Source organism: Pseudorasbora parva, chromosome 18 (assembly GCF_024679245.1).
Source record: "Pseudorasbora parva isolate DD20220531a chromosome 18, ASM2467924v1, whole genome shotgun sequence".
NCBI classification, from domain to species: domain Eukaryota; kingdom Metazoa; phylum Chordata; class Actinopteri; order Cypriniformes; family Gobionidae; genus Pseudorasbora; species Pseudorasbora parva.
In genome coordinates this window covers 12,366,340-12,393,313 of record NC_090189.1, presented here as the reverse complement: position 1 = coordinate 12,393,313, position 26,974 = coordinate 12,366,340, and the positions used below count along the sequence as shown (strand labels likewise).

The 26,974-nt window shown below is 38.1% G+C and overlaps 1 protein-coding gene and 2 long non-coding RNA genes across 12 annotated transcripts in view; 1 reads left to right on the top strand and 2 right to left on the bottom strand.

Moving 5' to 3' along the window:
* Window positions 1-115: 115 nt before the first annotated feature.
* Window positions 116-1,841, bottom strand: LOC137046458 (uncharacterized). The gene is made up of 2 exons (XR_010898968.1): window positions 1,311-1,841; window positions 116-815 (listed from the first exon to the last, which is right to left on the bottom strand). It is a non-coding gene; the product is annotated as an uncharacterized lncRNA (long non-coding RNA).
* A 452-nt stretch (window positions 1,842-2,293) lies between these two features.
* The window catches only part of grin1a (glutamate receptor, ionotropic, N-methyl D-aspartate 1a), a 34,730-nt gene continuing 10,049 nt past the window's right edge, over window positions 2,294-26,974 (bottom strand). The window contains exons 4-23 of one of the 10 annotated variants that reach the window (XM_067423674.1): window positions 23,443-23,505; window positions 22,589-22,686; window positions 21,683-21,804; window positions 19,725-19,899; window positions 19,337-19,481; window positions 19,010-19,096; window positions 18,735-18,879; window positions 17,793-17,923; window positions 17,517-17,681; window positions 16,909-17,027; window positions 16,361-16,473; window positions 16,123-16,271; window positions 15,888-16,045; window positions 15,276-15,437; window positions 14,903-15,012; window positions 14,425-14,570; window positions 14,042-14,098; window positions 11,906-11,932; window positions 11,381-11,491; window positions 2,294-4,307 (exon numbers count right to left, since the gene is read on the bottom strand). In XM_067423674.1, coding sequence (XP_067279775.1) covers window positions 4,239-4,307; window positions 11,381-11,491; window positions 11,906-11,932; window positions 14,042-14,098; window positions 14,425-14,570; window positions 14,903-15,012; window positions 15,276-15,437; window positions 15,888-16,045; window positions 16,123-16,271; window positions 16,361-16,473; window positions 16,909-17,027; window positions 17,517-17,681; window positions 17,793-17,923; window positions 18,735-18,879; window positions 19,010-19,096; window positions 19,337-19,481; window positions 19,725-19,899; window positions 21,683-21,804; window positions 22,589-22,686; window positions 23,443-23,505 — 2,352 coding nt within the window. In that variant the 3' untranslated portion in view covers window positions 2,294-4,238. The remainder of the gene's footprint in view (window positions 4,308-11,380; window positions 11,492-11,905; window positions 11,933-14,041; window positions 14,099-14,424; window positions 14,571-14,902; window positions 15,013-15,275; window positions 15,438-15,887; window positions 16,046-16,122; window positions 16,272-16,360; window positions 16,474-16,908; window positions 17,028-17,516; window positions 17,682-17,792; window positions 17,924-18,734; window positions 18,880-19,009; window positions 19,097-19,336; window positions 19,482-19,724; window positions 19,900-21,682; window positions 21,805-22,588; window positions 22,687-23,442; window positions 23,506-26,974) is intronic. The other 9 variants (XM_067423675.1, XM_067423678.1, XM_067423677.1 and 6 more) reach the window with 9 other exon arrangements.
* Window positions 19,882-21,023, top strand: LOC137046457 (uncharacterized). Its single transcript, XR_010898967.1, has 2 exons — window positions 19,882-20,005; window positions 20,116-21,023. It is a non-coding gene; the product is annotated as an uncharacterized lncRNA (long non-coding RNA).

Sequence of the window (26,974 nt, the reverse complement as noted above, 5' to 3'; positions counted from 1 at the left end):
CAAAGGTTAAGTTGTTTTAGTGTTTACAATACAATTAAATCATGGACTGAGTGATATTATGAGTTGGCATTAGCTTGTTCTCAATAAAGATTAAAGACAAGCATTTAACACAAAGTTCGAACAAGATCCATTTTATGAACAGTTTTTAACTACATTTCAAGCGACACTAGATAAAGATTAACAATTATAAATAGATGGATAAATACAGTGACTGCACATTTTAATAGGCATAATTTTCAAGACCATGTAATGGCAAACCATATGATTTTATTTAAATAAATACAAAACTACACATTCAGGAGCTGAGTAACCTAACAGTGTGAATATTATCCTTCATAAATAGCACACACACAGTTCCTCAAACATAAAACAACAGCAACAATGCATAAATGCATTCCAGGTGGATGCACCAAATACTAAAGCAAAAATAATCCAATATGTAAAATCTCAGTCCTGCTTTTCCAGCTCTGGTGTAGTATTTTGAAATATTAGGTGAACAGACTCCTCTCGACACATGTGCCAGACCATAATGCAATAGTAATTGAGCAGTAGAAGAAGCATCATGACAACCAAGGCCAAAATGACCAGAAGGGCCACCACAAGTCTCTTTCTGGTGCAAAATGGGTGTGATGACCCCTGGTCACCAGGGGAAGCTCCCTCCAGTGAGCTTTTAAGCTTGGACAGGCAGTGTTTAATCCAGGTCCCAGCGGGAGCAACAGGTAAAAATAAGCATGCTTCTTTGTCATCCATTATCACAGAAAGGAAAAAGTTTCTTGCCCACAGAGCAACTGTCACTACCACCTGCCAGTCAGTGTCTGAAAAAGAAACATACATTTATGGTTTTAAGCAGCCTGCTAGTGCAAGTAACAATAACAAGCATGCGAGCACACACACGTTTGGGTTTCCATGTTTTATGGGGATTTTCCATGGCTTTTATATTGTACAAGCTACATTCAATCCCCTAACCATAATCCTATTCATCACAGAAAAAATTCTGCATTTTCAAAAACATCACTTAACATGATTTAAGCCGTTTTCCTCATGCATTTCAGATATTGCCATCCTTGTGGGGACATTTTGTCCCCATGTTGTAGGGTTTACCAATACCAGACACACACATACACAGATACATGCTACACATCTGGTGAAAGAGGAGCCAAGCCATCTAGAATATCATAATAGAGATTTCGGAATGGACACTTTGTAACTGAACCAAGCAACTGCACAGTAACACACAAAACATACCAAACCCATTTAGCAACTATGTAGTAGCCTAATGCCATGGCATATAACGTGAGTTTTCCACTAACCAGTGCAACTCGCGTTGTCTTTAGAAATAAATATAGTCGTAATCGTAAGCCATAACAAATTACTACGGCGTTTCGTTCACGCTTTAAGAATCTTAATCTTTAATTTATTTTCCGTCCAGTTAACGTGTTTTACGACAGTGGTGACAGCAATGACGGAGTGGTTCTGGCTGGCATAATGTTGGTGCAAACTTCGCGTGAAAGCAGAAAAAAGTAAACAACGCCAAACCAGCTAAAACAGAATTCCTTTATCAGTCTATCCCTCAATGTTTTAACCACTTTCACTTTAAAAAAATATATATATTTATACAATAGAATTACAAAGTTTTAGTGATAAAAAGGGCTTGTTTTGTAAAGAAGAAAATCTCCACCTGCCAGTGGAATAGAGACCCCGCGAGAACAGGTAATGACACGACGCTGTATACATCGCAAGCCTGCACATTATTTATTACAATTGAACCGTCGTCTAGATGGTGTTTAAAATAATTTTGACATATTGTTTTAATAATGTAGCTATCATTTAGTTTTGCACAGCAAAGCCTAAAGTAAGCTCACCTGTTACAGACGTCAGTGTTTTGCAGAGGAGCAGTCTGCCTCCTCGCTAATGAGACCGCCTCTTAAATAGGCTGAGGCGTTTTCCTTCATACTTTCACATTTGCGAGATTAACAAGTCACTTTTTGACCACTACCCCTTAATAACGTAGACGTTTGACTTAACATAGACGCATAGTTTATGCATCTCCACCTCTCCAGAACTGACAGTAGATAATATTGAACTTTCTGGGAAATGGATAGTCAACTAGGATGATTGGGACACTTTTCCCAAGTCATCTCGATGTCAAAAAGTGTCACAATCACTCTGAATTCACCCTATACATAGGTCTATAGTGATTTGAGAATCATGGAAATAAAAAACATTCATGGATATTTCTAGAATCAATATAATACACACAATATGCATTGCTCACAAAATTGAGAAGACAGGCTTGTTGTGGTCTGCGACTGACATGGCACACATTTATTGGCACAGGAATGTTATTTTGAAATATTTTTGTCAAAATGCAAACATGTATTCGTTTGAAGAAATATTTAAAATTAACTTAAACATAGTTGTAGCACTTAAGTAAGACATATGCTCAGGATATGTGTTTTTGTATGTGTGATGTATTTCATCTTAATGTGGTTGTGTCATTTACAGTGTGGCACTTTCTCATAAAAACACTCCTTATCAACACACAAGTCATATGGCAATCTAGCAGTCCAGGCAACATAAACAGAATTCAATGTTCACATGCCCTGCAATCAGATATAATACATTGTTCCTTTAGAGTACAAACACATTCATTGACCCAAGCAATGAGGAAAACATATTGTACACAGCTGTCATTTTGAAAAGGCTAAAACCTAAAGTAGTAGAAGTCAGCAGTTAGTAAACAGAGGCTATCTGCGGTATGTACTAAAATATTTTGACACAGTTTAACTCTGAAATATAAGAAAACAAATCTGTCTAACTCTCGATATATGAAAACTAGAAAATGAGTGTTTTGTTAAAATCAAACAGCTGACAGTTACATAACAGATTACACATTGTCAAATGTGCATTTTCATATCAAGTACGAGTATTACAATCAACATTTGGCAAATTGCATAAATTCCATATGCATATAGCTTCTGACAGATTCACATTAAAGTGCTAGGTAGGTGATCGCTCTTACAGGGGAGTTTCCATATAGGTCATATAAATAAACATTTACAGTAATCAGTCCTTATTTTCACAGCTTTTGTTGATGTTTCTCAACCCCAGAACTTGGGAACGGGCCAGTTTTGCCATCTAACCAATAGGTGTATACGAAAATGCAGCACCAGTGTCGAACATTAAGAGGCACACTTGGGGTTTTCTCATGTAAAAGATCTCTGGAGATGACACACAGAGATGATTTTGCATGAGATGCCAAGTGCTAGTTGGATGAAAAAACTCGGCCCCTTGATGCACCCTTCAGACTGGAGTTGAGAACGACTGCGTAAGAACTTTAAAGAGGAAGAACTGTTTGTATTATTGGAGTTTGAAGGAGAGTTTGCAATTAATTGATGTGCAATTAGCCACATCAATTAAATCTAGATTTTTTTATCTCTTTTCTGTGATGTGCGGAGGGGTATACAAAATATATCTGTTGTCCCTTTCTCTTGAGGGAAAAATTTGCATGCATACTACATGCAAAGGGATGATAGAACATGAAAGACAGTGATATTTGAAACGGCACAGCTTATGTGCTTGATTGGCTGACATTTTGCTTTATAGATTATATAGACAAAGAATAAAAACAATGAACAGAAGTAAAGAAGTAAAACAATAAAAAAATGTAAAGAAGATAAATAGTCATATGTATATGATGAATATAATTAATCTTATACGTACTACAGCTAGGTAATTCATTAAATAACGGCCTTAGAATCGGCCTTGCGACATGAAAAGTTTTGCTCTTTGTTCTAAATTAAACTGTACAATACTTAAACCACTAAATCAACATAGGAATAATCACTAATACTGATAAGAAATAGTTCTACATAATCATAAAGGATTTATACAGAAGAAGTTTTGGTGGATGGAATGATGATGATAGTGTATACTAAGTTTAGCTTCAAGCTGTGAAGGTATATGTGTTTATGTGTTTGTTTGGTCTGTGTGTTGGCAGCGTTCCAGTGCATTGTCGTGTCATGCCATCTGCTTCAGTCCATCATCAGGTTCCGACAGGTCCCAGTGGCTCTCCATAAAGGTGAAGTTGCTCAGTAGTTCTTATTTGTGATGGATCCATTGGGGAAAACCTAGAGGAGTGGTACTACAACGCTCCTCTCTAGTTCCATTTTGTTTTTCTCTATAGAATGAACATGTCTTTATGTTAAACTCTCCCCCTCTCTCTCTCTCTCTGTGCCTCACACCACCGTGCTGACAGACGGGTCGGACAAGTTGAGTTGGCCCGTAATGTCTGTGGGTGGGAATTGCTGTAGAAAGAGAGAGAAGGTAGAAAACACATAGGATAGGAAGCATTAGTGCGACTGTTACCTTTCATCTTTCCCAAAAGCTCAGAATAAAATGTCCTTCTTTACCCCCAAGGCAGCATTTAGCGTGCAAATCAGAAACAATTGCAATCATAATGCATTTAGCAAAATTTGCCTTTAGGCCAGGCCTCGTAAACATTTTAAATGCTATGTTTTACAATTGAATGCAACACTTAAATTCTGTGACATCCTAGGAGGTTTATACAAGTTTAAATCAATATGGGGAAAGTGTTCCTCAAGCTATCCTGCTGCCTTGAGAGGTATTTAGAATAATATTTAAAGAAGAGGAAGCAGGTTTTCTGCTGCAAGATGGTTTTAGGTCACCTAATAACCTTTGTGTTTATATCAGCAGAATTGGGTCAAAAGTCAAAACATATTTAGACACCTGCAATACACTTAAATATATATGAATGTCATTGCATTACATGATGAAATATAAACTGAGTGTCATCTGCAAACTAGTGATGCTAACCAGTGACCTTTTCCAAGCTATTTATACAGTTGCTTTTAGCCCACTTGGCACAAAGTGATTTCTAGTGAATGTATTGGATCAGTTCCCCTCACGTTCAAACTGGCGCCCTAGCAGTTGTATTAACTATAAACATAGTTGGTTTAAACTGAAAGTGTCCAAATACTTTTTTTCTTCATTTTGAACAGCATTACATATACTTTATTTATAATTTGAAGGTGCAGTGTGTAATATTTATGAGGATCTTGACAAAAATGCAATTTAATATACATAACTATGTTTTCAGCTGAGTATAAAAACCTTACATAATGAACCGTTATGTTTTTATTACCTTAGAATAAGTAATTTCTGTCTACATAAACCGCAAGTCCCCTTACAGTGAAGTCACCATTTTGCGCCGGCATATTTCTACAGTAGTCCTAAATGGACAAACTTCACTACACAGCGCTAGCTACGCTCTGCTCTCTCAGACGACGACATCTTCGTCCTGTGTCGGCCACCGTAGCTTCACTATGTGCTACGAAACGGAGGGTTGAGTGTTGGGCATATGCAGTTCGCAACCTCACCACTAGATGCCGCTAAAAGTTAAAAGACTAAACTAAAAGAGTTTGTTCAGGAATAGATACCAGTTGCCTTCACACAGTATTGTGTTGTCTAATGCAATAACATTAATACATTTTAAATGTGGCTTAAAGGTCTAAATACTTTTTGGGCCATTGTATTTATACATCTATAAATAAATATATATATAATTCTCATTCAGTTGCAGTTCCTGTTTCCTCATCTCAAGCTTAAAAGGGCAACAAGCTGTTTTCTCACATGGGCATCTGCAGTGCCGGGTTGGCAAAACACTCAATGACATGCAGGTGCCCAGTCAGAAGGCAATTTCCACAACAAAAAAATTTTTGCTTTCAATTTTCATTTTTGTAAGCTATAAAATGTCTCTCAGTGAGGCTTGGCATGTTGCAACTGCAAGGACATTTTGATTAAACAAAGTATTTTGATCTGATAGTAGTATTTATTATTATTATTGTTATTATTATTATTATTGTTAATGTTTTGTTCCTTGCTGTGGCAAACTGTGAAACTGAGGCACATAGAGCTTTTTTGGTTAGGCTGTGACACACTTTTTGCAGTCTATTAATCAAGACTTGACTGAATGTGAATTAAAACTGATATGTCTATATCCCTAAAGAATACATTTTAAAAAAATGCATATATTGATGAAAAAGCAGCAGCATACACTTTCAGATTTGCTATACATTTTAAAAATAGCACAATTGTTCTGCAAAAACCAAGGACACATGCAATGTTTGAATGTTTAAGTTCAAAATATTTGTTTAAAACAAACAATTATGCATTTAATATTTAGCTTACTAATTATAGCATGTGTCCTCTTTTATAGCTTACTGTTTTTTATTGCTATGGCATTGCCAATAATTAAGCATATGAGCTCAAAATATGATGCAACAACTCTAAAAGCTAAATCTTAAGGCAAAAGTTCTCATTGTCAAAATCATCATCGTCATATTGCAGAATAGATGCATTCAGCAATACTTCTGATGACACCGGGAGGCTTTTTCTTTCTTTTTTTTTTCTTCCTTGGTGTTGCATCAAGAATGCCCTTAGCACGCCTTAGAGAGAATGAGAGAGTTGTTGTTATGTTCACTTAGAAGGCTTGCTGTTGGCACTTCCAAATCAAGCCCACAGTGCCCCCTGGTGAGAGACAGTGAATCAGCAAAAGAGACAAAAAGTGTGTGTATCATCACTACCACAAATAAATGCAACTACTTCTACTGAGGCAACCAAAACACAGTCTCTACTTCTACGACAGATATATTGCATGCTTGCAGAGGAAGAGAGAGGCTGTGTAGCATGTACATCATGTGAGGGACGTTGACAGTTATATATCCATATACATCCACTTATATAGAAAGAGAGGCGACACTGATATCAAAAAATAAAAGGATGATTAAACACTGTGGATGGTTACTCTGTTTTTCACCGTTCACCACCACATTTCCCATTTCCCCTTGTCTCCAATTTAAGTTTGAACATTGGTCTGGGGAGTCTGCCCTGTATTTTCTACTGCACAAGAGGAGTGATCAACGAGCATTATTCAAATTACTCTGTACGCAATTGGATAGTCCTTCAACCAATCAGACCAGAAGAAGCGATCAATGGGCAACGACCCATCGCTTCTCTATTCGTCATCGTGAGCGGCGCTACCCATACACATTGTTTTCATTTGGATTTTAATCGGATCGATGTCTACAATATTTAACAACAATACTTTTAAATAAAGTTACTTTTCTATTCATATCCTTGAACAAGAAAAAACCAATAAGATGTGAACTGAAGCATGAAGAATATGTTGGGTTGTGTGTGATATTTCTGTCATGATGTGGTGGTGAACGAGTATTGAATCTGTTCACGTCTTTCAGATTTTATCATTAAAGCTTTTTTTTTTGCTTTTGTCAAAAGATATTATTTGTGTTATTATTAAATGATTATTAATTAATAATACATATTAATTTTGTTTTCAGGGATGAAAAGACTTTCATCCTTTCACGTCTTTTACATTTTATCATTAAAGCTTTTTTTGCATCTGTCAAAAGATGATATTCATCTTAATATTAAATAATTATTAATTTTATAAAACATATTCAATTCGTTTTCATGGAAACTTTGATTTGTTAAGTGTTTCTGCAGAAATACCATGATATGGGCTGGCTTAAGAGTCACAAGTTTTTGTGTTTTAAGATGCTAACTTTTTTTTACATGTTTATATTTTTTATTATTATGTTCTGTTTAAATTTGTTTTAAACCTATTATTTTAGAAATATTTTATATATGTCCTATTTGTTTTCTTTCAGAGAAACACGTTTCACTTTATAAGGCCTTGTATTGGTTATTTTTATTTGAAATTTGAAAAATGTAAATGCCATTCTCTATCTATTATTTTCAAATGAAATAATACGATTGAATAACGAGTCAAATGGAAAACACTTTATAACATGTTGCAAATGTATTAATATATTTTTAAAATCATAAAACAAAAGTTGTAGTATTGTTAAAGTAACAATAAACTACAGTGGTTGTGACCATTAACATTAAATCTCTTATTTTCTGTCAGTATTATTTGTAACAACAAGAATGTGAATGAAATAATAAGGAAACACTTTGTAACATATTATAAATTTATTATTATTTTTAAAATAAAAACTGTGTATATTATGAAGTATTAACTACTGTCGATGTATTCATTGATATTAAGGATGATCAATAGGCTATGTTTTAAAATGTTGATCATTGTACATTATGAAATGCATATTAAATGAACATAAAAGGGACTTTATTTAAAAGTATTGTTGTTAAATATGGTAGACATCGATCCAATCAAAATCCATGTGAAAACAGCTTATATTTAACAAAATAAAATTGTGTGTGTAGCGCAACTATGACTGCTTAAAGGGTTGGTTCACCCAAAAATTAAAACTATTTCATTAATTACTCACCCTCATGTCCTTGGACACTCGTAAGACCTTCGTTCATCTTCGGAACACAAATGAAGATATGCTTCAGATAGGCTTTCCTATCTGGCTTCAGAAAGGCCTCCATTGGCATTCAGTACAATCCCACTTACAAGACCCATTGAGGCACTAAAAACGTTGTTACAAAGTCCATCTCACTACGGCTGTACAATAATTTTACGAGGTTTTTGTGCGCAAAAAAATTTCAAATAATGACTTTATCCACCAAGTTATTGTCTTCTGTACGGAACCCCTAAAGGGACGTGGTGGAGGATTTTTTTTAGGTGGGGAGGTATTTTTTTTCTCTAAACCTTTTGCGTTCCCTCGCAAAGACATTTGCGTTCCCTCGCAAAACATTGCGTTCCCACGCAAATATCTTTGCGAGGGAACGCAAAGTTTTGCGAGGGAACGCAAATGTCTTTGTGAGGGAACGCAAAGTTTTGCGAGGGAACGCAAATGTCTTTGCGAGGGAACGCAAAAGGTTTAGGGAAAAAAAATACCTCCCCACCTAAAAAAATTCCTCCACCACGTCCCTTTAGGGGCTCCGTACTTCTGTGTAGGTCTCGGACGTGAACTCGCGCGTTATCGGCGCTCCTCCTCGCTTCTGGGTCATGTGTCTGAACGGTGGAGCTGCATCATATTCCTGCGCATGCATCGAGTTCACATCAATAACTTGGTGGATAAAGTAGTTTTTTAGATTTTTGTGCGCACAATAACTATTTTCGTCGCATTGTAAAATTATTGTACAGCCACTGTAGTGAGATGGACTTTGTATCGATGTTTTTAGTGCCTTTATGGGTCTTGTGAGTGGGAATGTACTGAATGCCAATGGAGGGCTATCTGAAGCCTTTCTCAGCCATCAGCTTTCAACAAAAATATCTTAATTTATGTTCCGAAGATGAATGAAGGTCTTACGGGTGAGGGTGAGTAATTAATTAAATAATTTTCATTTTTGGGTGAACTAACCCTTTAAGCCCCGCCCCTCACTTCCGGTTCTGTGGATGGTGTTCTGAAACTGTTGTTCTGAAACTGCGGTGCTGCGGGGTGGCAGCTGGATACTATTGAATGAATGTGCAGGTTTCCAGAGTTGCCAGGGCGAAATCAAATCGGCAGCAGATCAGGCTGGGTTAACCTAGTCTACATTTTCCACTTTTAAAAGGGGGGGGGGGGGGGGAGTAACATAATTGTGACAAAATGTGAGAAATTTCTCACAAAATGTGAGAAAGTTGCATTTTAGTGCTAAAGAAAAGACAAACAAACAGAAAATTATTACATTTGTCTGTTTATATTATATTAACTATGAGTGTATATATAGTATTTAGGATAAATACTGGTTCATATCCATTATGTTACAAACTGTCTGGTAGCACATTCATTTTATCTTAAAGTCATTTTATAATTTTATCTATTATTTTAAGTTTTGGATCAGGTTAATTTTTAAAATATTAATTATTATTTAACTATATAATAATAATTTTGTGGGTAGCACTGTATTCCAGATCTTCTTAAGCCACACAATTTTGACTTAAAGCTACACTGTGTGATATTTTCCCCCATCTAGCGGTAGAAAGGTATATGACCATCCAATGAATATTATTTTCTGTTCCTCTCAATTCTGATTTCATTTTAACTCCTACGGTGGCCGATTTAGTCCAAGATAAACATGGCTTCCAGTTCGACCTCGTCCATGACTGCCATCCAGTGTTAAAAGGCGAAAGGCGAAGCTTGAATTTACGGGTATGTTCCTCTTTGGCTAATGTACTTTCAAAATGGAGGAGCAACATGGCGACCGCCATCCGAACCCCTTACCCGTATGTATTTTTAACGGCATATTATAAACTTACGAGAATACTTTATTATTTGAACAAAGTAAATATACATTAATAAGCACATATATTTTTGAAAGAACTAAGGGTTTTTAGCTAAGAATAAACTAAAAAAGTTACACAGTGTAGCTTTAAAATTGAACCATTTTTTTCGCTGAAAGTTTTCATAGCTCTCAAATTGAATATATTTTTTGGTACATCACACCAGGTTTTATGTCAATGATATCAAATTACATTAGTTTAGCATGTCTTGTTGCTTTTTTAGTTTAGCATGACTTGGAATATAGCACATAAATTGATACTTTTATTGTGTTTTCTTTAATCCTTTTTAAAGCTTGACAACCCATGATCACTACTATTATTAAATGGAGAGAAGCAAGAAAGAAAATCATACAGATTTGGTACAACATGAGGGTGAGTAAATGGTGACAGAATCCTTACAAATTCTCATTCCTTGAAATAAACTTTGTTAGGACCTTAAACAAAACAGAAATATGAAAGAAAATCATTGTTAATTGATGATTCCAAAGTCTGAAAGGGAAATTCCACTGTTAAAAAAAAAAAAATTGTTAGTCCGCATGATATCGGTTGCTCTGATCAAACACCACAACATCAAAGCATGCTGTCGGGGAAACAAACATCGCAAGATTTGACTGTTCATAATACCAATCACATCAGGCAGGTTTGCGGACGAGAAACACAAATACGCACAACATCCCACCAAAAAGAGGCACACACACATCCACCCGCACTAACACGCTCCACATCCAGAGGTTGCAAAAGGGAGAGAAGCAGCCCAGAAACATCAGGCATTGTGCAGCGCCCCCTCCTCTTGGAACAGCTCTAAGGTTAGAACCTTTTTCCTGATTCTGACGTCATTGGGTCCTAAAACCTTTCATCTTAACTCTTAAGTTTGGCTATGCTCTTAAGTCCTAACTGACAGATGGGATCTGGATGGTGACTCGATGACTGACTGACAGACACGTGGCCGTGGCCGAGATGCCAGGAATGGAGGAATAACCAGAGAGAAATGCGGCTCTCTTGGTTTCAGACATGACATGTCATTTAAGACAGAAGAAAGTAGATACAGAGAGAGGAGCGGAAGAATAGGACGAGAGAAAGACAGACGCAGAAAGAGGAAGAGAGACCGGTCGAGTAAAAAGAGATGCCATTCCTTAACCTCCTTACCGTGTCTTTGGAGGACCTACGTCTCTTGATGCTGGAGGCCAGGGTGGTACTGATGGACCTAAAAGAGGGTTTCTTTTTTGGGTCGCTGTCTGCTCTACCACTTTTCCTATCCTAAAATAAATATACGTAGAACAATTATTCATGTTCTCTGGCTGGTTTTCAACTGCCAAAACCACATCCCTTAATTCCTTAATTATCTTAAACCCAACAATCTATAATTATGAATGGAAGTCAGACTAAGAATTGGTAGAATGCAACAGATTTGGTTGCAAAGAGTGGCAGGACTTTAGGATTCTCAAATGATCTTCCTTGGCATCTGTTTTGTGCTAATTCATAAATACTTGCTGTTTACACTTTGTGGTTTTAGGCACAGAAGAGGATTAGGACCTTTTTGCCCCCCTTCCCTCCCACCGTCCAACAAAGGTGCCCCACACGGCTACTCTCTGGCCTCTACAAATGCTACCAAGGTATAGCACAAGACTGGGTGTGTTTGTGTAAGAAAAGGTCGAATTAAGGTATTCTTACATCCTGAGTCTCTACAGAGGAAGAGGGCTGCATTGGGGAGGAAAAAAGAAAAATAAATAAATATTTATCCACTTGCTTTTAAGATCATATGACTTTAAGATCCATAAGCAAAAGCAGGAGGCAGCAAAATGAGCTTGCTGAGGAAATAATGACATCAAAGCCAAGCAGTCTGTAATATCACAAAACAAAACAACACTCTTATAGGGAAGTACAGCAACCAATAAAATGCCAAAAGAGCACAGGATATGAAATAATACTGATCAATACATGAATACTTATAAGAACCCTCTTTGAGCGTTATACTTTTTGTAGGGTATAACGGAAATTCACACCACACATAAGGGGTGTACTATATCAGGGTATTGGAGAGTTGGGTTAAGTGCGGTGTGAATTTCATTTAGACTCATGCAGAGGGCAGTAGAGGAGCAAGGGTGTGAATAAAGTAAGCAAAATGTAAACAAGCATACAGTTGACTTTGACTGATGGAAGACTCTCAGGATCATCTTCACATTTGTTCTGGTCCTTTTTTCTGAATATATCATTTGACCCCTGCTACCAATTAAAAATCTCCCACTTTGGGAATTACCACTATGTATTTGCAGTCTAAGAACAACTTTGCTAAACACGTTTTTGTTTCCTGTGTCAATGTTATGCTTTTCACAAAGAATAAAAAGAAGCAATAAGCCCTGTTTGGCTGTTGTCAGAGCACTGTCTGTGCATTAGCATGATGAACCCACGTAGACCACCGACACAGTGAGACACATAACTGGCTGCAAGCCTCGACCTAGTATCTCATGAGAGCACATTCACAGTTCATTTAGTTTTGCATTTTTTTTCAGTGTTTCCCTTTTGTTTTCTCATTTTCCTGAAGGCAGTGCACTTCTGAATGGGCTCTGCTCCAAGAGACAACCATTAACCATTGAAATGTGGGCAGCATGTTTTTGACATTTCTTTGCTTTTAAGATGATAACAGAACAGCCCGGTGGACAAAACTCAAAATTGGGCAGGTTATTCAGAAGTGCAGTGTGTGTGTCATTCGCAGATCGTTGTATGAAGGTCTATACACAGAAGTGCAAATTGTGTATTTGGATATGAACATTCATTTTGAAGTATACAAACAAAACATGTATAACATTTATACATACAAGCTCGCAACAATATCACCATTAAAAAGTTGTGTAAATTCCTATGCAGAAAGGAAGAGCTGACAAAAACCATTCTTATATGCCTCTGTGAATGATCCATACAAACTAACATTAGAGATATCTTAATATTTACCCTTCATTTTTATCTGGTATAGATCTTCTAGACTCCAAATGTAAAGTTTTTTTGTTGTTGTCTTTATTAGGTTATGTTCGCTTGACCTTTCTGCATAACAGCCTACATGCATATACATACAGAGACAATTATAAATGTGAGGCAGGTGACAGACATTGACGGTAAATTGACCTGTTCACATAGACAAGCGACTGTGATCTTACCTTTCACTGCCACTGCTGTTTATTCTATTGCAGCAGTTCTGACCTTTTGTCATTCTAAATAAAGAAGCAGCTTGAGGCTCTCACTGCCGCACTGTATTTAGACCCAGAACCCACCCCACTGACCCACCCCTCACCAAATATCACAGTCTCACTAGGAAGACCTCCCAGGACATTGGCCTCAAAGGACACACAGGTGAGCAAGAGTTTGTAGCAGACATTTCGATCGGACTGTGTTAGACTTTTGAAATATTTGCTTCTATAATATGTTTGTCATATTATAACTCTTGCACAAATTTTTTTTTAATGATATAGGCTGGGACATATATTGCTAATGATGACAATTAGTGCTCTGTCTTGTTTTCTTAATAGCTTTCTGTTTTCCTTAGCATAGCTTGATAACGCATGCTAATAGTATATCAAATCAAATTAATTTTGTTTAAGTATTGTAAACATTAATTTGATCTATGTTATCTTTAAGGATTTAGGTAACATAATCTAACCTTAATACCCTAAGTGGTTTGAAGCATTTAAGTGGTTCATGCCATGAAAGCAGCTTCATATTTTGATGAACTAAGCATATCAGCAATTTTAAATATGCTAATCCGCGCTAGCAAGGATGACGTGGCAACAAGACGGATCAGCTTGTTTTACATACTAAAGATGGAGTCCCAGCCGCACCCACAGCTTGACTCCCTGAACTCTCCTTATTGTCCTGTTGGTACAGATAAGAAGAAGGAGGCTGATTGAACCAGAGCAGCCTAGACAAATCTAGACCAGCCTTGAAAGGGGAGAGAGGCTGTTTTTCTGTGTTGGCCCTTTTAGAAGCCTGGGAACACGCAATTTAAGTAAGATACCCTTGGTCACCACACAAAACCAAAGTGAAACCATAGATCTGTTAAACAATGTAACCAGGATCTGTTTTTAACAAAGTTATGAACAGTAAAAAAAGTAATTCTTATGTAAAAGTCTGTTGGGAGGTCATTCCCTCATGTTCACCCTTCTTTTTATCCTTTGTGTTGTAGGAGAGAGGTGCCTTACCTGTAGGTTCTTCCTCCAAACGTTGACGGCCGCAAAGGCTAGCTGCATCTGCTTCCTGCGGGCGTCTTTATGGCGCTTGTATGCAATTTCGATAAAGATGAGGAAGATCCCTGCTGCAATGCCTCCAGCAACCAGCATGAAGACACCTGTGAATGAGAGGAATGAAGGAGACTGTCAGACGATTAACGAAGAGACACAGTACTCTTCGAATAAACCCATTGAGGAGCTGGAGGGGTGGAGCCTCTGTGTGATGGAATCCTACATGTATTGCCCATATATGTAGGGCCTGCTTCTGAAAACCATGCAAATTGGATGGATGTTAAAGGTTAATGAATTTGTTACAAATGTGAACACCACCACAGGTGAGCATAAAACAACTACTAAAAGCATTGGACAAAAAAAGGCCCCAATGCATTACCTACTGTACCTTTTTTGTCCAATCTCTTTTAGGTTTCTCTGTACCTGAAATGGACCATACCTGCCATATTCTCAAAGGTGAGTGTGGCTGGGGCATTGCTCCTTGAGTCACACTCCTGGTATCTCACCCAGGTTTTATCTAGGTCCTCCATGAAGCCATTCTCATGGGAACTGCAAGGGGTGGTGGAGAGCAGGAAGAGAAGTCCAAATGTTAATAAGCTGCTTTTGGAAGAAAGTACCGATAAATCCCACAAAGTCACCACAACCACTAGCACATATACACAAACACAAATATGTTCAAGCACACAGACAACAGAGCAGGGATGGAAGAGGGGAAATACACAAAGAGAGATGATTAAGTGTCCAATGATGAGATTTTATACAACATAAAACTATACAGAAGCATACAATATGCTGCTTCGGCTGGGACAGACCTGAGAATAGCCAGGGACACATTCTGTTTCCAGGGGCTGTCCTTGCGCATGCCTATGCCAAAGCCCGAACGGAAAAACAGCTCTCCCGTGGTCACCAGGTCGCACTTCTGCGAGGCTTCAAACTCCAGCACCGCAGAGTCCCAGATGAAAGCATGCAGCTTGCTGTGGGGGCAGGGGGAAGGGAGGAGGACGGGAAGGGTGGGGGGTTACGGTGCAACAGTACAGTGAAAAACAAAACACACTCGTGGCACCTGCCCCCACCCACCCCTCTTGTGCAACTTGTGTTACCAGAAAACTAGACTGCCACCTCATAGGTAAATGAAATCCAATGCCGGACGAGTGGAGCTTTGTCCCCCATTGGATTCCCTCAATGACGTTTTTGCTGAAAACCTGAAAAAGTTGCTCTTTAGCTCATTGTTAATATATGTTATGTGTGGCAAATAGCTGGGCCTCTCTTGAGCAGGGATATGGGCCAGGGTCACAGGTTAGTGCAGCAAGTTCTGGCACTGATTTATATACCTGAGACCTACAGGCCCAGGACCCTCAAGACCGTGTGACTGATTGACTGACCATGAGGCCAGACCTGCTGGTGTCTACCCAGCAGGGACTCACTTGTCCCGAACAGCCTGGATGGCTTCAGCGGCGCTCTCGTAGTTGTGCTTCTCCATGTGGCGGTACATGGTGCTCAGCTCAACCTGTCGCCGGAAGTAAATATCCACTGAACTCTGCTTCACTGTGGCATAGATGAACTTATCTGATGGGTTCCTTAGCTGGAGAAAAATGCAAACTTAATGTATACATATTAGAAAGCTTTACTTTGGTACTACAAGTACTTAGAGAAACATACCCTTGGGTCATTGATGCCGGTGATGCGCTCCTCAGGCCGGTCCAACACCAGGAAGGCAGCCAGGTTGGCAGTATAAGATGCTACTATTATCATAGCGAAGCCAGCCCACACCATTCCCAAAATTCTGGCTGAAAAACTACGTGGGGCACCTGGACAACACGTAAGTAGTCAAACATATATCAAATAAAATGGATTTGTTTCATTTAACATGATCAGCAAAGTTTGACTTTCACAACACCTTCTCCGATTCCAGAGTTCAACAAGACGCCCCAGGAAAACCACATAGCTGAAGATAAAGTGAGGGCATCCTCTTCTTCTTCTTCGCTGTTTACTTTAAACCTTCCAAATGGGCTGGGAAAACCAGGTAAAAAAAATGAAAATGATCAGAAAGAAAATTTTGAAAAAATGTCTCCAGTATCCCAATGAGAATCAATTTCTGGTTTCTGGTTGACTAAGCTCTTGCCAGTATAGAGAAAATTATAAAAGATGTGGAAGCAAAGCAAAGAGGCAGAGAGCAGACAGGAAAAGATAGAAAGAGTGGGAAAAGAGAACAGGCTCAGAGTGCAGCCACCCATCCTCCCCCACCTCAAGGGTGACACTGACAATGAATGTGTTCAGCACTCTGATGTACTGTAGAGACATCCTGAAACAAAGGTGCTACAGTACATGATCCCAACTGATGAAACAAACTACCTAAAAAGATAACAAATAACAGACACACAGCACCCTGTGGAGACATAATCTTATATATCTAGCAACACTTTGAAACCAATGTCTTGGCTGTACCTGAACCGGTCTAGTAGGTAAAGCATCACCGCCACCACATGCACCGATAGACCCACCAGTAGCCACAGTGTGCTCTGAAATGGCTGCATGAACGAGTCCAGTGTACTGCGAGGAATTTCCTGAAACACACATTGCATGGTCACTTACATACATTAGGCACATTCATTAACTAGTAATATTGTAACGAGACTAGGAAGTGGAGACTAGTTATACTGATGATCTGTAATGAAAGACCAGATAGACTGTGGTAGTTGCCCAGCAAGCAATTTTGCATTTAAAAGACATCTAATAGTTTTCCAAACACAGCCCTAATGTCTTGGGCTGTCAGTTAAAATTTAGTAGGCGTCTAACCATATAATTTAGAACATGAACACATCAAAGAAATGGAACCAAACACCTTGTTTAAAGTTAATCACTATTGACTTTGCTTATGTGATGGAATATCATACATCTCGCAAGTTTTCTTGGCAAAAACGTCATGTAACTAAATTCGAAGTTATTTTGGCTAGAATTGGGTTACTCATAGCCAGACTATATCGGATATATAGTTAACTCCTAGACGATGAAATGATGGCTATTGCTTGCTGGGTTAAGTAGTGTAATCTTACCTTTTTCACAAGGATAGTCAGTCCCTGGTATTTAAAAGGCTTGGAGAATTCTATGTACTGGGCACGTTCGTTGTTGATAGTCAAGGGAGCAACAATCATATCAGCAAGGCCACCCAGGAGCTCACCCATCATGCCGTTCCATTCCTTCTTGTTACTGTTATTTACCTATGTCACCATAGGATAAATAGTAAGCAAATTGATTGCTGAATGATTATATGAATCTTTCATATGATAATCAGGTGGCTTATACTTGACAAAATAGGAAAGTATACTTACTCTTTCCTGTGTTCCAAATTTCCCATCTGCCACCAGGTGTACTTCATAGGTGAAGTTCATGGTCATTGCCAATTTGATCAGAAGGTCAACGCAAAATCCATAGCAACATTGGGGAACAATTGGGCGTCCTGTAACCAAACCAGAAAAAATTAAATTTCATTTCATCTGACAAAGTTACATGAGGAAAATGTTTATTTTGAAAGCCCACCACTCTTACTCCACTCATCCGAATGCCAAAATCACTCAATTATTCAGATATTGTCTTTATCTTTTAGATGGTAGTGCTCTCTGTTAGACAGCATTGAGGTCTGATCAATTCCATTTCCAAATACAGCTTTCGCTCTGCTACTCAGCCAGTCATAGATTTTTTGTAATGATAACGTAATAAAATATTAACAAGCTTTGCAAATTAATTTTTTCAATTAATCTATGGTACTGGCTGAATTAAAGGGAAGAAGCCGCAACTCTTGTGATCAGAATGGATGTATTTCACTATAAACTATGTTCTCAGAATGACTCAACTGCCAGATGGGTGCATCAGCATCTAAAAGAAGGACAATCCTTCCATACTGACTTTCACACTTTACCTGTAGATTATATAGGCTGCAACACAAGGCATACCCACATCTCTCACTATAAGCAAAGCAAAATGCCACGATGGAAGCCCAAGCAACACACACATAGTTTGCAAACATCCAGCACATGCACACACATTTGCATCAAGCAGAAATAGTCACACACTTACCATTTAATACGCACACACACACACAAAATTGTCTTTACAGCATACTTTCACACAAACACACATGCCCACAGTCATGTCACACTTGCTACATTCATACATATATAAATACCTGCTGCATATATATGTATGTATGTATGTATGTATGTATCTCCAGACGGCGGATGTAGAAAAGCACAGTGACAATATAAACGTCCCTGATGGGTTACCTGGGATGGTCTCATTTGGTCCAGTGCAGATCACCTTTTTAATTAGGACTCCATTGGGTGTATACTCTTCCTTGCAGGTCCCTTCCAGCGTAGTTGGCTTCACATAAACAAAGGGTTCCTGATGAATGGTCACTATCTGCAAAAGATGGATGTGATTTGGTTCAGTTTCCCAAAAGCGAACACATATCAAGCATTCAGGTAATTTCCTGATTCATGTCCCTAAATTTTTAGCAAGTTTTTAGATTAACAAAGTGAACTCTGTATACCTTTAATCGAGTAGACATCTGGAATCCTCTCGGCCTCTCTGTTTCACCTCCAGGCCAAATGATCTTCCTCTGTTTATTCATCACCACCTAATGTAGATAGTTGCAGCAGATAATTAGTTAGCAGGCTTATAATCATACTCTTTGTTCCTCTAATCTGAAACAATTTGCCTATATATATTCCAGAAGTGCCAATACAGAGCTTTTAATACAACTAAGGAAAAACTTTAAACTTTAAACCATTATTTTTGTATTTCACAGGAACTAATGCAATATTCAGGACAATATGTCATTAATATTATAAATTAAACACTGAAAGAAGACTTGTACTTGTGTTCCATTGTAAATGCCGACTTGAATCAGTCTGCTCTTCTGGTAGTTGAGAATGCTGTAATGAGCGTATTTTCTGTCACCATCATCATTGAATTCAACGCGTCCTGTTAGGCCTTCTGGGTACTTAGAAGACATCAATACCCTGTGGAGTGCAGCCAGTATTGAGCTGTGAGTAACTTTTTGTATATGGATGTGATGCATAGAATAAATATCATGTGTTTTGACAGTGCATTAGATCACATCGAACATCAGCCTGTGGTTGTCAAAACCCATCAAAGAATGAGGCAGATGCCCCCTCAAGCAGGATGTCAAGGAAAATAATAACACATCACACAAAATCAAATTAAACAGGTCAGCTGCATGCATGATCTTTAGTAGAACTGACCTTTTAAAGAGTGGCCCGGTCTTCCAAATGTTGGTATTGCCCACGCAACCCCTTGGAGGTTCTGTGATGTTCTCTTTCTCAAAGAGCTCTTGGATGGATTGGGCTACGACGGCAACGGCATCGCTGATGTGTGCCGACTCATTCTTGCCGTTGATGAGCTGGAGGCCAATCAGCCCTATGTGGTGACGTCAAAAATGAAGCAGTGAGCTGTTCACCCTTGACATTTAGGAGCCCTTTCCAACGCTAAGAAACCCATAGGGTCGCCATTTGAGCCAGCATAGGTAAATGACTATCAAATCAAATGTCAAATCATGTTTTGTCAACTCTTTTCCACTGTTATATTTAGCCAATTAGAGTCAGCACGTACAGTTAATGGTTTTGTTCTTCACAGGTATGTTGAGACATTTTGCCCAAAATGCAAGCTTTGACCCTTGAGGTTGGATTTACTGAACTAAGCACACTAGAGCCACCTACTCCCAAACTGTGGTAAGTCCTGTCCAATTGGTGAGACACTAATACACACTTATTGATGAAATATATCATAATTAAGGTATACTTCATATAAATCCAACTTCAGCTGAGTTTTTATTGTTGGAGCAGGGTTTGAAAGATCCAGTTCTGAAAGAGATCTCCAGAAGTTTACTGTGAAGACTCCACAATTGTTTAAGTGTGGACAAAGACAAGAAAAAACTGCCAGGGTAAAAGGTGAGCAGGTGTATTGGGAACAACAACGACAGTAGTGTGAACTGGTGCTCTTCGCATAGCGGTCAAACTTTTTTTATTTAAATGAAATGAATGTACTATATTTTAGCTTAATATTGTTTTCTAATAATTTGTATTTGTACAGGATACAAATGGTACTAAATTATATTTATGCAGTTGTTCTATAAAATACTATTTTCAAATTTTATATGAATATATTTTGAATATTTATTTCATTATCTTTTTTTTAATAATATATTACTTTTTTTGTAATATTTTCCAAAATATATTTTACTCAAATGCGAGAAAAGACATGGTGGTAAACAAGTTGCATTCCAAATTTGAGGTTGATATATTAAAAAATGACTTTTCAGTAAGATTTAGTTTGGGTGCAGTACCAAATGTTTTCACTAGACTAAAATTGTTTACTATTCATTTTGAGAAATATAGGGTGACTTAATTTTTTCACAACCATTTAACCTTTTTGAATCATGTTTATGATTTGTCTCTCTCTCTGTGTGTGTGTGTGTGTGTGTGTGTGTGTGTGTGTGTGTGTGTGTGTGTGTGTGTGTGTGTGTGTGTGTGTGTGTGTGTGTGTGTGTGTGTGTGTGTGTGTGTGTGTGTGTGTGTGTGTGTTCACAGCAAGTGCCAAAACCTTTTCGTACCATTCCAATAAAATAAAATAAAAAAGTTCGACAATTTGTCACAAGTGATGCCGAAGAGCACCAGAGGGTTAAAAACACATGACTTGTGCAGTGCCTGGGACATAAAAGGCCATTTATAGCTTACCAATACCAGAAACACGTCAAAGGGAGGGTTGAAAAAACACCCTTTATAAATTCATGAAAGCCAGACTATTAATATACATGTAATAAACATAATATGATAAAACCACACTCTGTCAGTTAAGACACATTTTTAGCAAAAAAAAATACTTAATGACATTAACATCTTTATGGTGCCTTCTTTACTAAACCTCTAGAGGTCAAAATTGAGTTCGCAATTGTAATTAATCTTGCCAGTCAACCAGAGAAGGCAACCGTAATGGTGTTCTCTAAAGTGACTCGTTTAAAACCTTTAAACACATCAAGTGCTTAAATGTTTAAACGGTTAATTTATATACAAACACATACACTAACATCCACAACTTGCTTCATCAATAAAAACTTCTTTAGTAAAAGTTAAAAAAACAGCTGAGACAAATGGCTTCATTTCCTGTGCTTCTGTCTCAGTCATACTGAGGTGGGCGTACGTACCATCAGGGGCCTCGCTCAAAGCTTTACCGGACATCTCACGCTCCCCGACCAGCCATACATAGCCTGAGCCTGTCATGTTGAGGAAGCGCGCTGTTTTGTACACGGCCGCTGCATCTTCCTCACTAAAGGCAGATAGACAGTTTTACAACCGCTGACAGAAATATGAGAAGCTCACTGAAGTATGAAATTGCTTTGTAAACCCATTGTTTTGACTTTTCAGTATTATTTTTTTCAATGAGTTCTAAGGCCTATCCTGCTGAAAAGACCAGCTGGCTAGTACTGTTTTTCATGTTGGTCTTACTGTTGGGCCGGCATAACAAAGCTGTGCACCTGCAAACCCTGTCGCCGACGGATGTATTGCTAGTTATTTTCCAGGTTCAGTACAAGTTAAGGTCAATGAAAAGCATTTGTGGCATGTTGATTAAAAAAAGAGTAAAATCAAGGGTAGAGTGATACACATATAGTGGAAGTAAATGGGTACATTAACTGTATCAAAGGCACAATTTGTAATTTTTCCTGCTAGAGGTCGCTTATTAAAAACAAAGACACAGGGATTTTGTCTTCACCTCTACAGCTGGTGGAAAATAATCTGACGGAAATCAGGCAGAAATCATATTAATGCATGAACTAATGTATTTATTCGATTTATTAACATTACAGTATGAAACAGGGTGGGGCTATGGTGGGGCTATGGTGAAAAAAGCCGTTGGAGCAGAATGAAGCATAGAAACACAGTCAACTAAAACACAACATATGCTGGTCTATTCAGCAGGGGGAAAAGAATAATAAACATGTGGATGACTCAATTCTGATTCATTACTCTTTTGCAGGTAATTATACAGTGAAGAGTGAACTGCAGAGATTTTGGTGGGCTGCTGAGATAACATGATGCGGTAAATCTCTTACCTGGCAGAGAGAATGATCACTCGAGCCTCCAGCTCTTTGGCCTCCAGGAGCAGAGCAGTTAAGTTAGTCTCTTGGTTGAACTGAAGCACTTTCTCGGCCTGAGATTGGGGTACACAATCAGTCAAAGAGGCTATTTACTTCCATAACTGAACCATGCTGCCTCATTTAGCACTTTTGGTTGGTTTGGTTGTTGCTGTTTTTTTGGGGGGGTGGGGGCTGAAAAGGGGGGAAATTATAGAGTTTCAAGGAAACTGCTTCAAAAATGAAAAATAAAAGAATAAAAAAGCTTGAAAAACAAAAAAACTTTGGCATTGTCGCATGCAAACTGAGGGTTATCAAGGCTTCAGAGAAGGACGTGCATGTTAGAGGTTTCGGGGAGTGAGACCGATGCAACCGGAAACTAAAACCAGGTGGAAAGGGGAGTGACAGGTGAGAGGACGTCATTTCCCCAAAGAAAAAGAGTCGAGAAAAAAAGAGCAACGAGGGGATGCTGCAATAAGAAGTAGAATCTGAGAGTGTTGTTTCCCAAACTATCGGATCTCCACAAAGGAATGGGCTTGCTTTGTTTTTTTAAAAATCTGAATCATGCATCATCCTTTATTAAAAAGGAAAAAAATGGTAATGAAAGAAGCGGAGCGTTTTAATTTTTTTTTAACGGAAATGATAATCGTTCAAAAGAAATCCATTCTTCATTTAAATCATAAAAAAAGGGAAAAGTAACTTCTCAACGTAACAAGAAACACGTGCTACCAAGAGAAGGGCATTTCTGGGTTGGCCGGTGATTGGTTGGGCTGTTTCTAGTAGCTACGTTTAGAGATTTTGGAGGGCGGCGTGCATTGACCATGCAAATATACCTTAGGTCCTCTCTTGTTGTCATAGGACAGTTGGTCTTGGTTTTCATAGTTCCTTTTTTTATTCTGATGAGTAATGTGCACAGAGAAAATATGCAGACACAGAAGAATATTATAAACAGTTGAAAATGGTGGGCAGTAAAGCAACCAACAAATTTTCACTTTTCTGCTCCAAATTTGAATCCCTAACACTGGGACTTGCAAAAAACATCATAGACCATGTGACATAAGATCACAGACCTAGGCAAAGCTAGCAAAACGAAACAACATTACAAACTTAAGGAATCAAGTGGTGCGTTTCAGTCAATCCAGATCAACTACTTGCAGCAGTGCGTGATTGCTTACTGAATTATTGATGTAACTTTACTTCAAATTCAATTAAGATGACGGACTACTGTAACGGGCTGCCAAGTTAACAAATCGCTCAATAATAATGCAGATATCGCTGAGTGCTATATGATTGCAGAAGCACACTGAGAAGACCCTTTTCTCCTGCACCATCTTGAGTTCTGCTGTATTTTCGAGGGCAGTGGCCTCGGGGGGGAAACCCTGGCTCAAACAGTGCCATTTTGCAGTGCAGATATAAATAAGCCTTCCCTGCACAGACACACAACTCCGTCCGAATACCGCGATAGGCTTGACGTGCGCTCATGCGATTCTCATTTCAAGCTTCTGAAATTATGCATGACCTATATGTGTGTCGTGGCATTTGCTCATTATGGCACCTCAAAAGAAATTAGAAAGGTGAATACACAGTGGCCTCTGCTGTGCTGCAGCCATGAACCCCGTCTGTCCATTCGCTGGAAATAGCTCATTATAACTGACACTCGTGTAAACTGAGCAGAATGAATATGAAAATGATCCTTGGTGCCTAGTGCATAAAAATAGCAGAATAGGGCCTCAGTCAGAACTGCATTAGAATAATAATAGCAAGAAAATCTGAAATTCCAGCATTGTATGCAGCAATTGTTTAATTTTTCCTGCTATATACAATTTGATAAGATTATTTTTTATATAAGACATTCAGATATGTCCGTTTTTCTTTCAAATGTGATTGTATATATATTTTCTTAAAGTCAATGTGAATTGGTGTTGCTAAAAAGTTATCACTTAACATTATCTATAACTCATGCAGCGTAAGTAACATAGCTGTCATTTCAGATCAAGTTATAGCATTCTCATTAAAGGTTACTATAACAAATGTGAGAACAATGACCAAAACTACCCTGATAGCTGGAGCTAAAATTTTGTTCATAAATTAGAAAACAGAAAACAGGTCAGATGTACAATTGAAAATACAGTACACTATTAAAGAATATCTACCTTTAGGTTTATTTTCTTATATCAGTGCTATACGATGTGCTTCATCTATTCCTAAATGGTGCATATTAGTCTATCAGGTACAAAGGCGTATCTTTTAATGGTTTTATGAACTGGCTTTTTAATTTTTTTTACATAACACTTGGTTTTGATAGGCGTGCAGCACTGTAGACTTGGAAGAACGCCCACAGCTAGGATTGGAGAAGATTTGCATATTTAATGAGCTTCAACTCCCTCAGTTTTTTCAGTTCACGAGAGGGATTGTTTTGAAAGCGGCAGCTGGAATAATTCTCTGACAGGGCTCAGTCTCAAAACATATTTATCAAACAAACACAATGATTTACAGAGGTGGGGGACTCGAGTCACATGACTTGACTCGAGTCCGACTTAAGTCGCACATTTTAGGACTTGAGACTTGCTTGACAAATATTAATAAAAGACTCGACTTGACTTTGACTTGACATTCATGACTTGAGACTTGACTCGGACTTGAGTTAAATGACTCGAAATAACCTGTTTTTGTAAATAAATATCCGTTTTTGAACGCACCGCGACCTATAACCTGCGTCACGCAGCAGGCAAGCAGAGCGCTAGCAGACAGTCGTGAATGAACATGGAGGGCGCTGCCTACGCAACGTTTCCATGGTAATCAGTCACTCAACGGATCACACCGCGCGCACATGCTCTCCTCGTACTCGCGCTCACAGTGTTGCCAGATTGGGCGCGTTCCGGGTCGCGCGCATCCATCAATCATTTTCAATGAATGATGAAAAAAACCTCTTCACTACGACACCGTCAAGCACTGTAAGTTTAAATGTGGTAACGTTATCCGACTTGGGTTGCACAATGATGGATAACTGCATATTTCTCTTGTTGAATAATTAACCAGTTTTGCTCTGGCAAAACTGTGCTCTGGCACTTATCTTCAACAATTTTGCTCAGTTTTTATGCTTCTTGTTGTAAGCTGTTGACATTGTAGGCTACAAGCAAAGTGGTCAGTCAGTGTGTTTGTGATTAGATGCTTAAAGTCACACTGATTTTTGACAAATTATGTGACAAAAAGTCATTTTTATACTCTCTCATTGATTGAAATTATATAAATAAAAATGCTGAAATCCAGCCAACTGCACACATGTAAAACATTTTAGTAAAACATGATTTAAGGGAGTAATATTAGCTAAATTTTGTTTGACTATTTTATTTTTCTAGCAATTTCATTTGGGGTCAAAAAGACCCAGATAGCCTACATAAATAGAATTTTAAGTTTGGTATAGGCCTAATACTTGACATTTTGTCCCCCTCACTTTTGAAATGATGGCTGTGCCCCTGTCTGGACATGTTAGGAGTTGATAAAAATCAATAATCCGAAGCACTCAAATATTATTGAAGAAGTGTAAAAAGCCTTTATTTCAACATCGCTTTAATATTTTAAAAAACAGGTGACAAGTACTGGACACCTATACATGTTGTGGCTAATGAGCCTTCATCAGGGTGTGAGCCACAAACACATTTTAGAGTTCATTAAGTTTATTATTTATAGTATTAATCATCATCTGGTCACGCTGTACAGGACTAGGAGGAGGACTATCAAAAAATACAAAGAGAATGTATCTCATCCAATATATTGGCATAATTTCAGTTACATTTCCATTTTAGGTTATGTAGTTTTAATTTATTTATTTGTAATTTTTATTGTATTAAAGGGTTAGTTCACCCAAAAATGACATTTATGTAATTAATGACTCACCCTAATGTTGTTCCACACCCGTAAGACCTCCGTTCATCTTCAGAACACATTTTAAGATATGTTAGATTTAGTCTGATAGCGTATGCAAGTGTATGCACACTATACTGTCCATGTCCAGAAAGGGAATAAAAACATCATCAAAGTAGTCCATATGTGACATCAGTTAGTTCATTCGAATCTCTTGAAGCATTGAAAATACATTTTGGTCCAAAAATAGCAAAAACTATTGACTTTATTCAGCATTGTCTTCTCTTCTGGGTTTGTTTTCAAACCCTAAATTCAAACGGTCATGAATCAGTGTATTGATTCATAATTCGGATCGCCAATGTCACGTGATTTCAGCTTGACATGTGATCCAAATCATGAATCAATACGCTGATTCATAACCGTTTGAATCTTTATTTGAGGTTTGAAAACAAATGCGGAAGAGAAGAAAATGCTGAATAAAGTCGTAGTTGTTGTTAATTT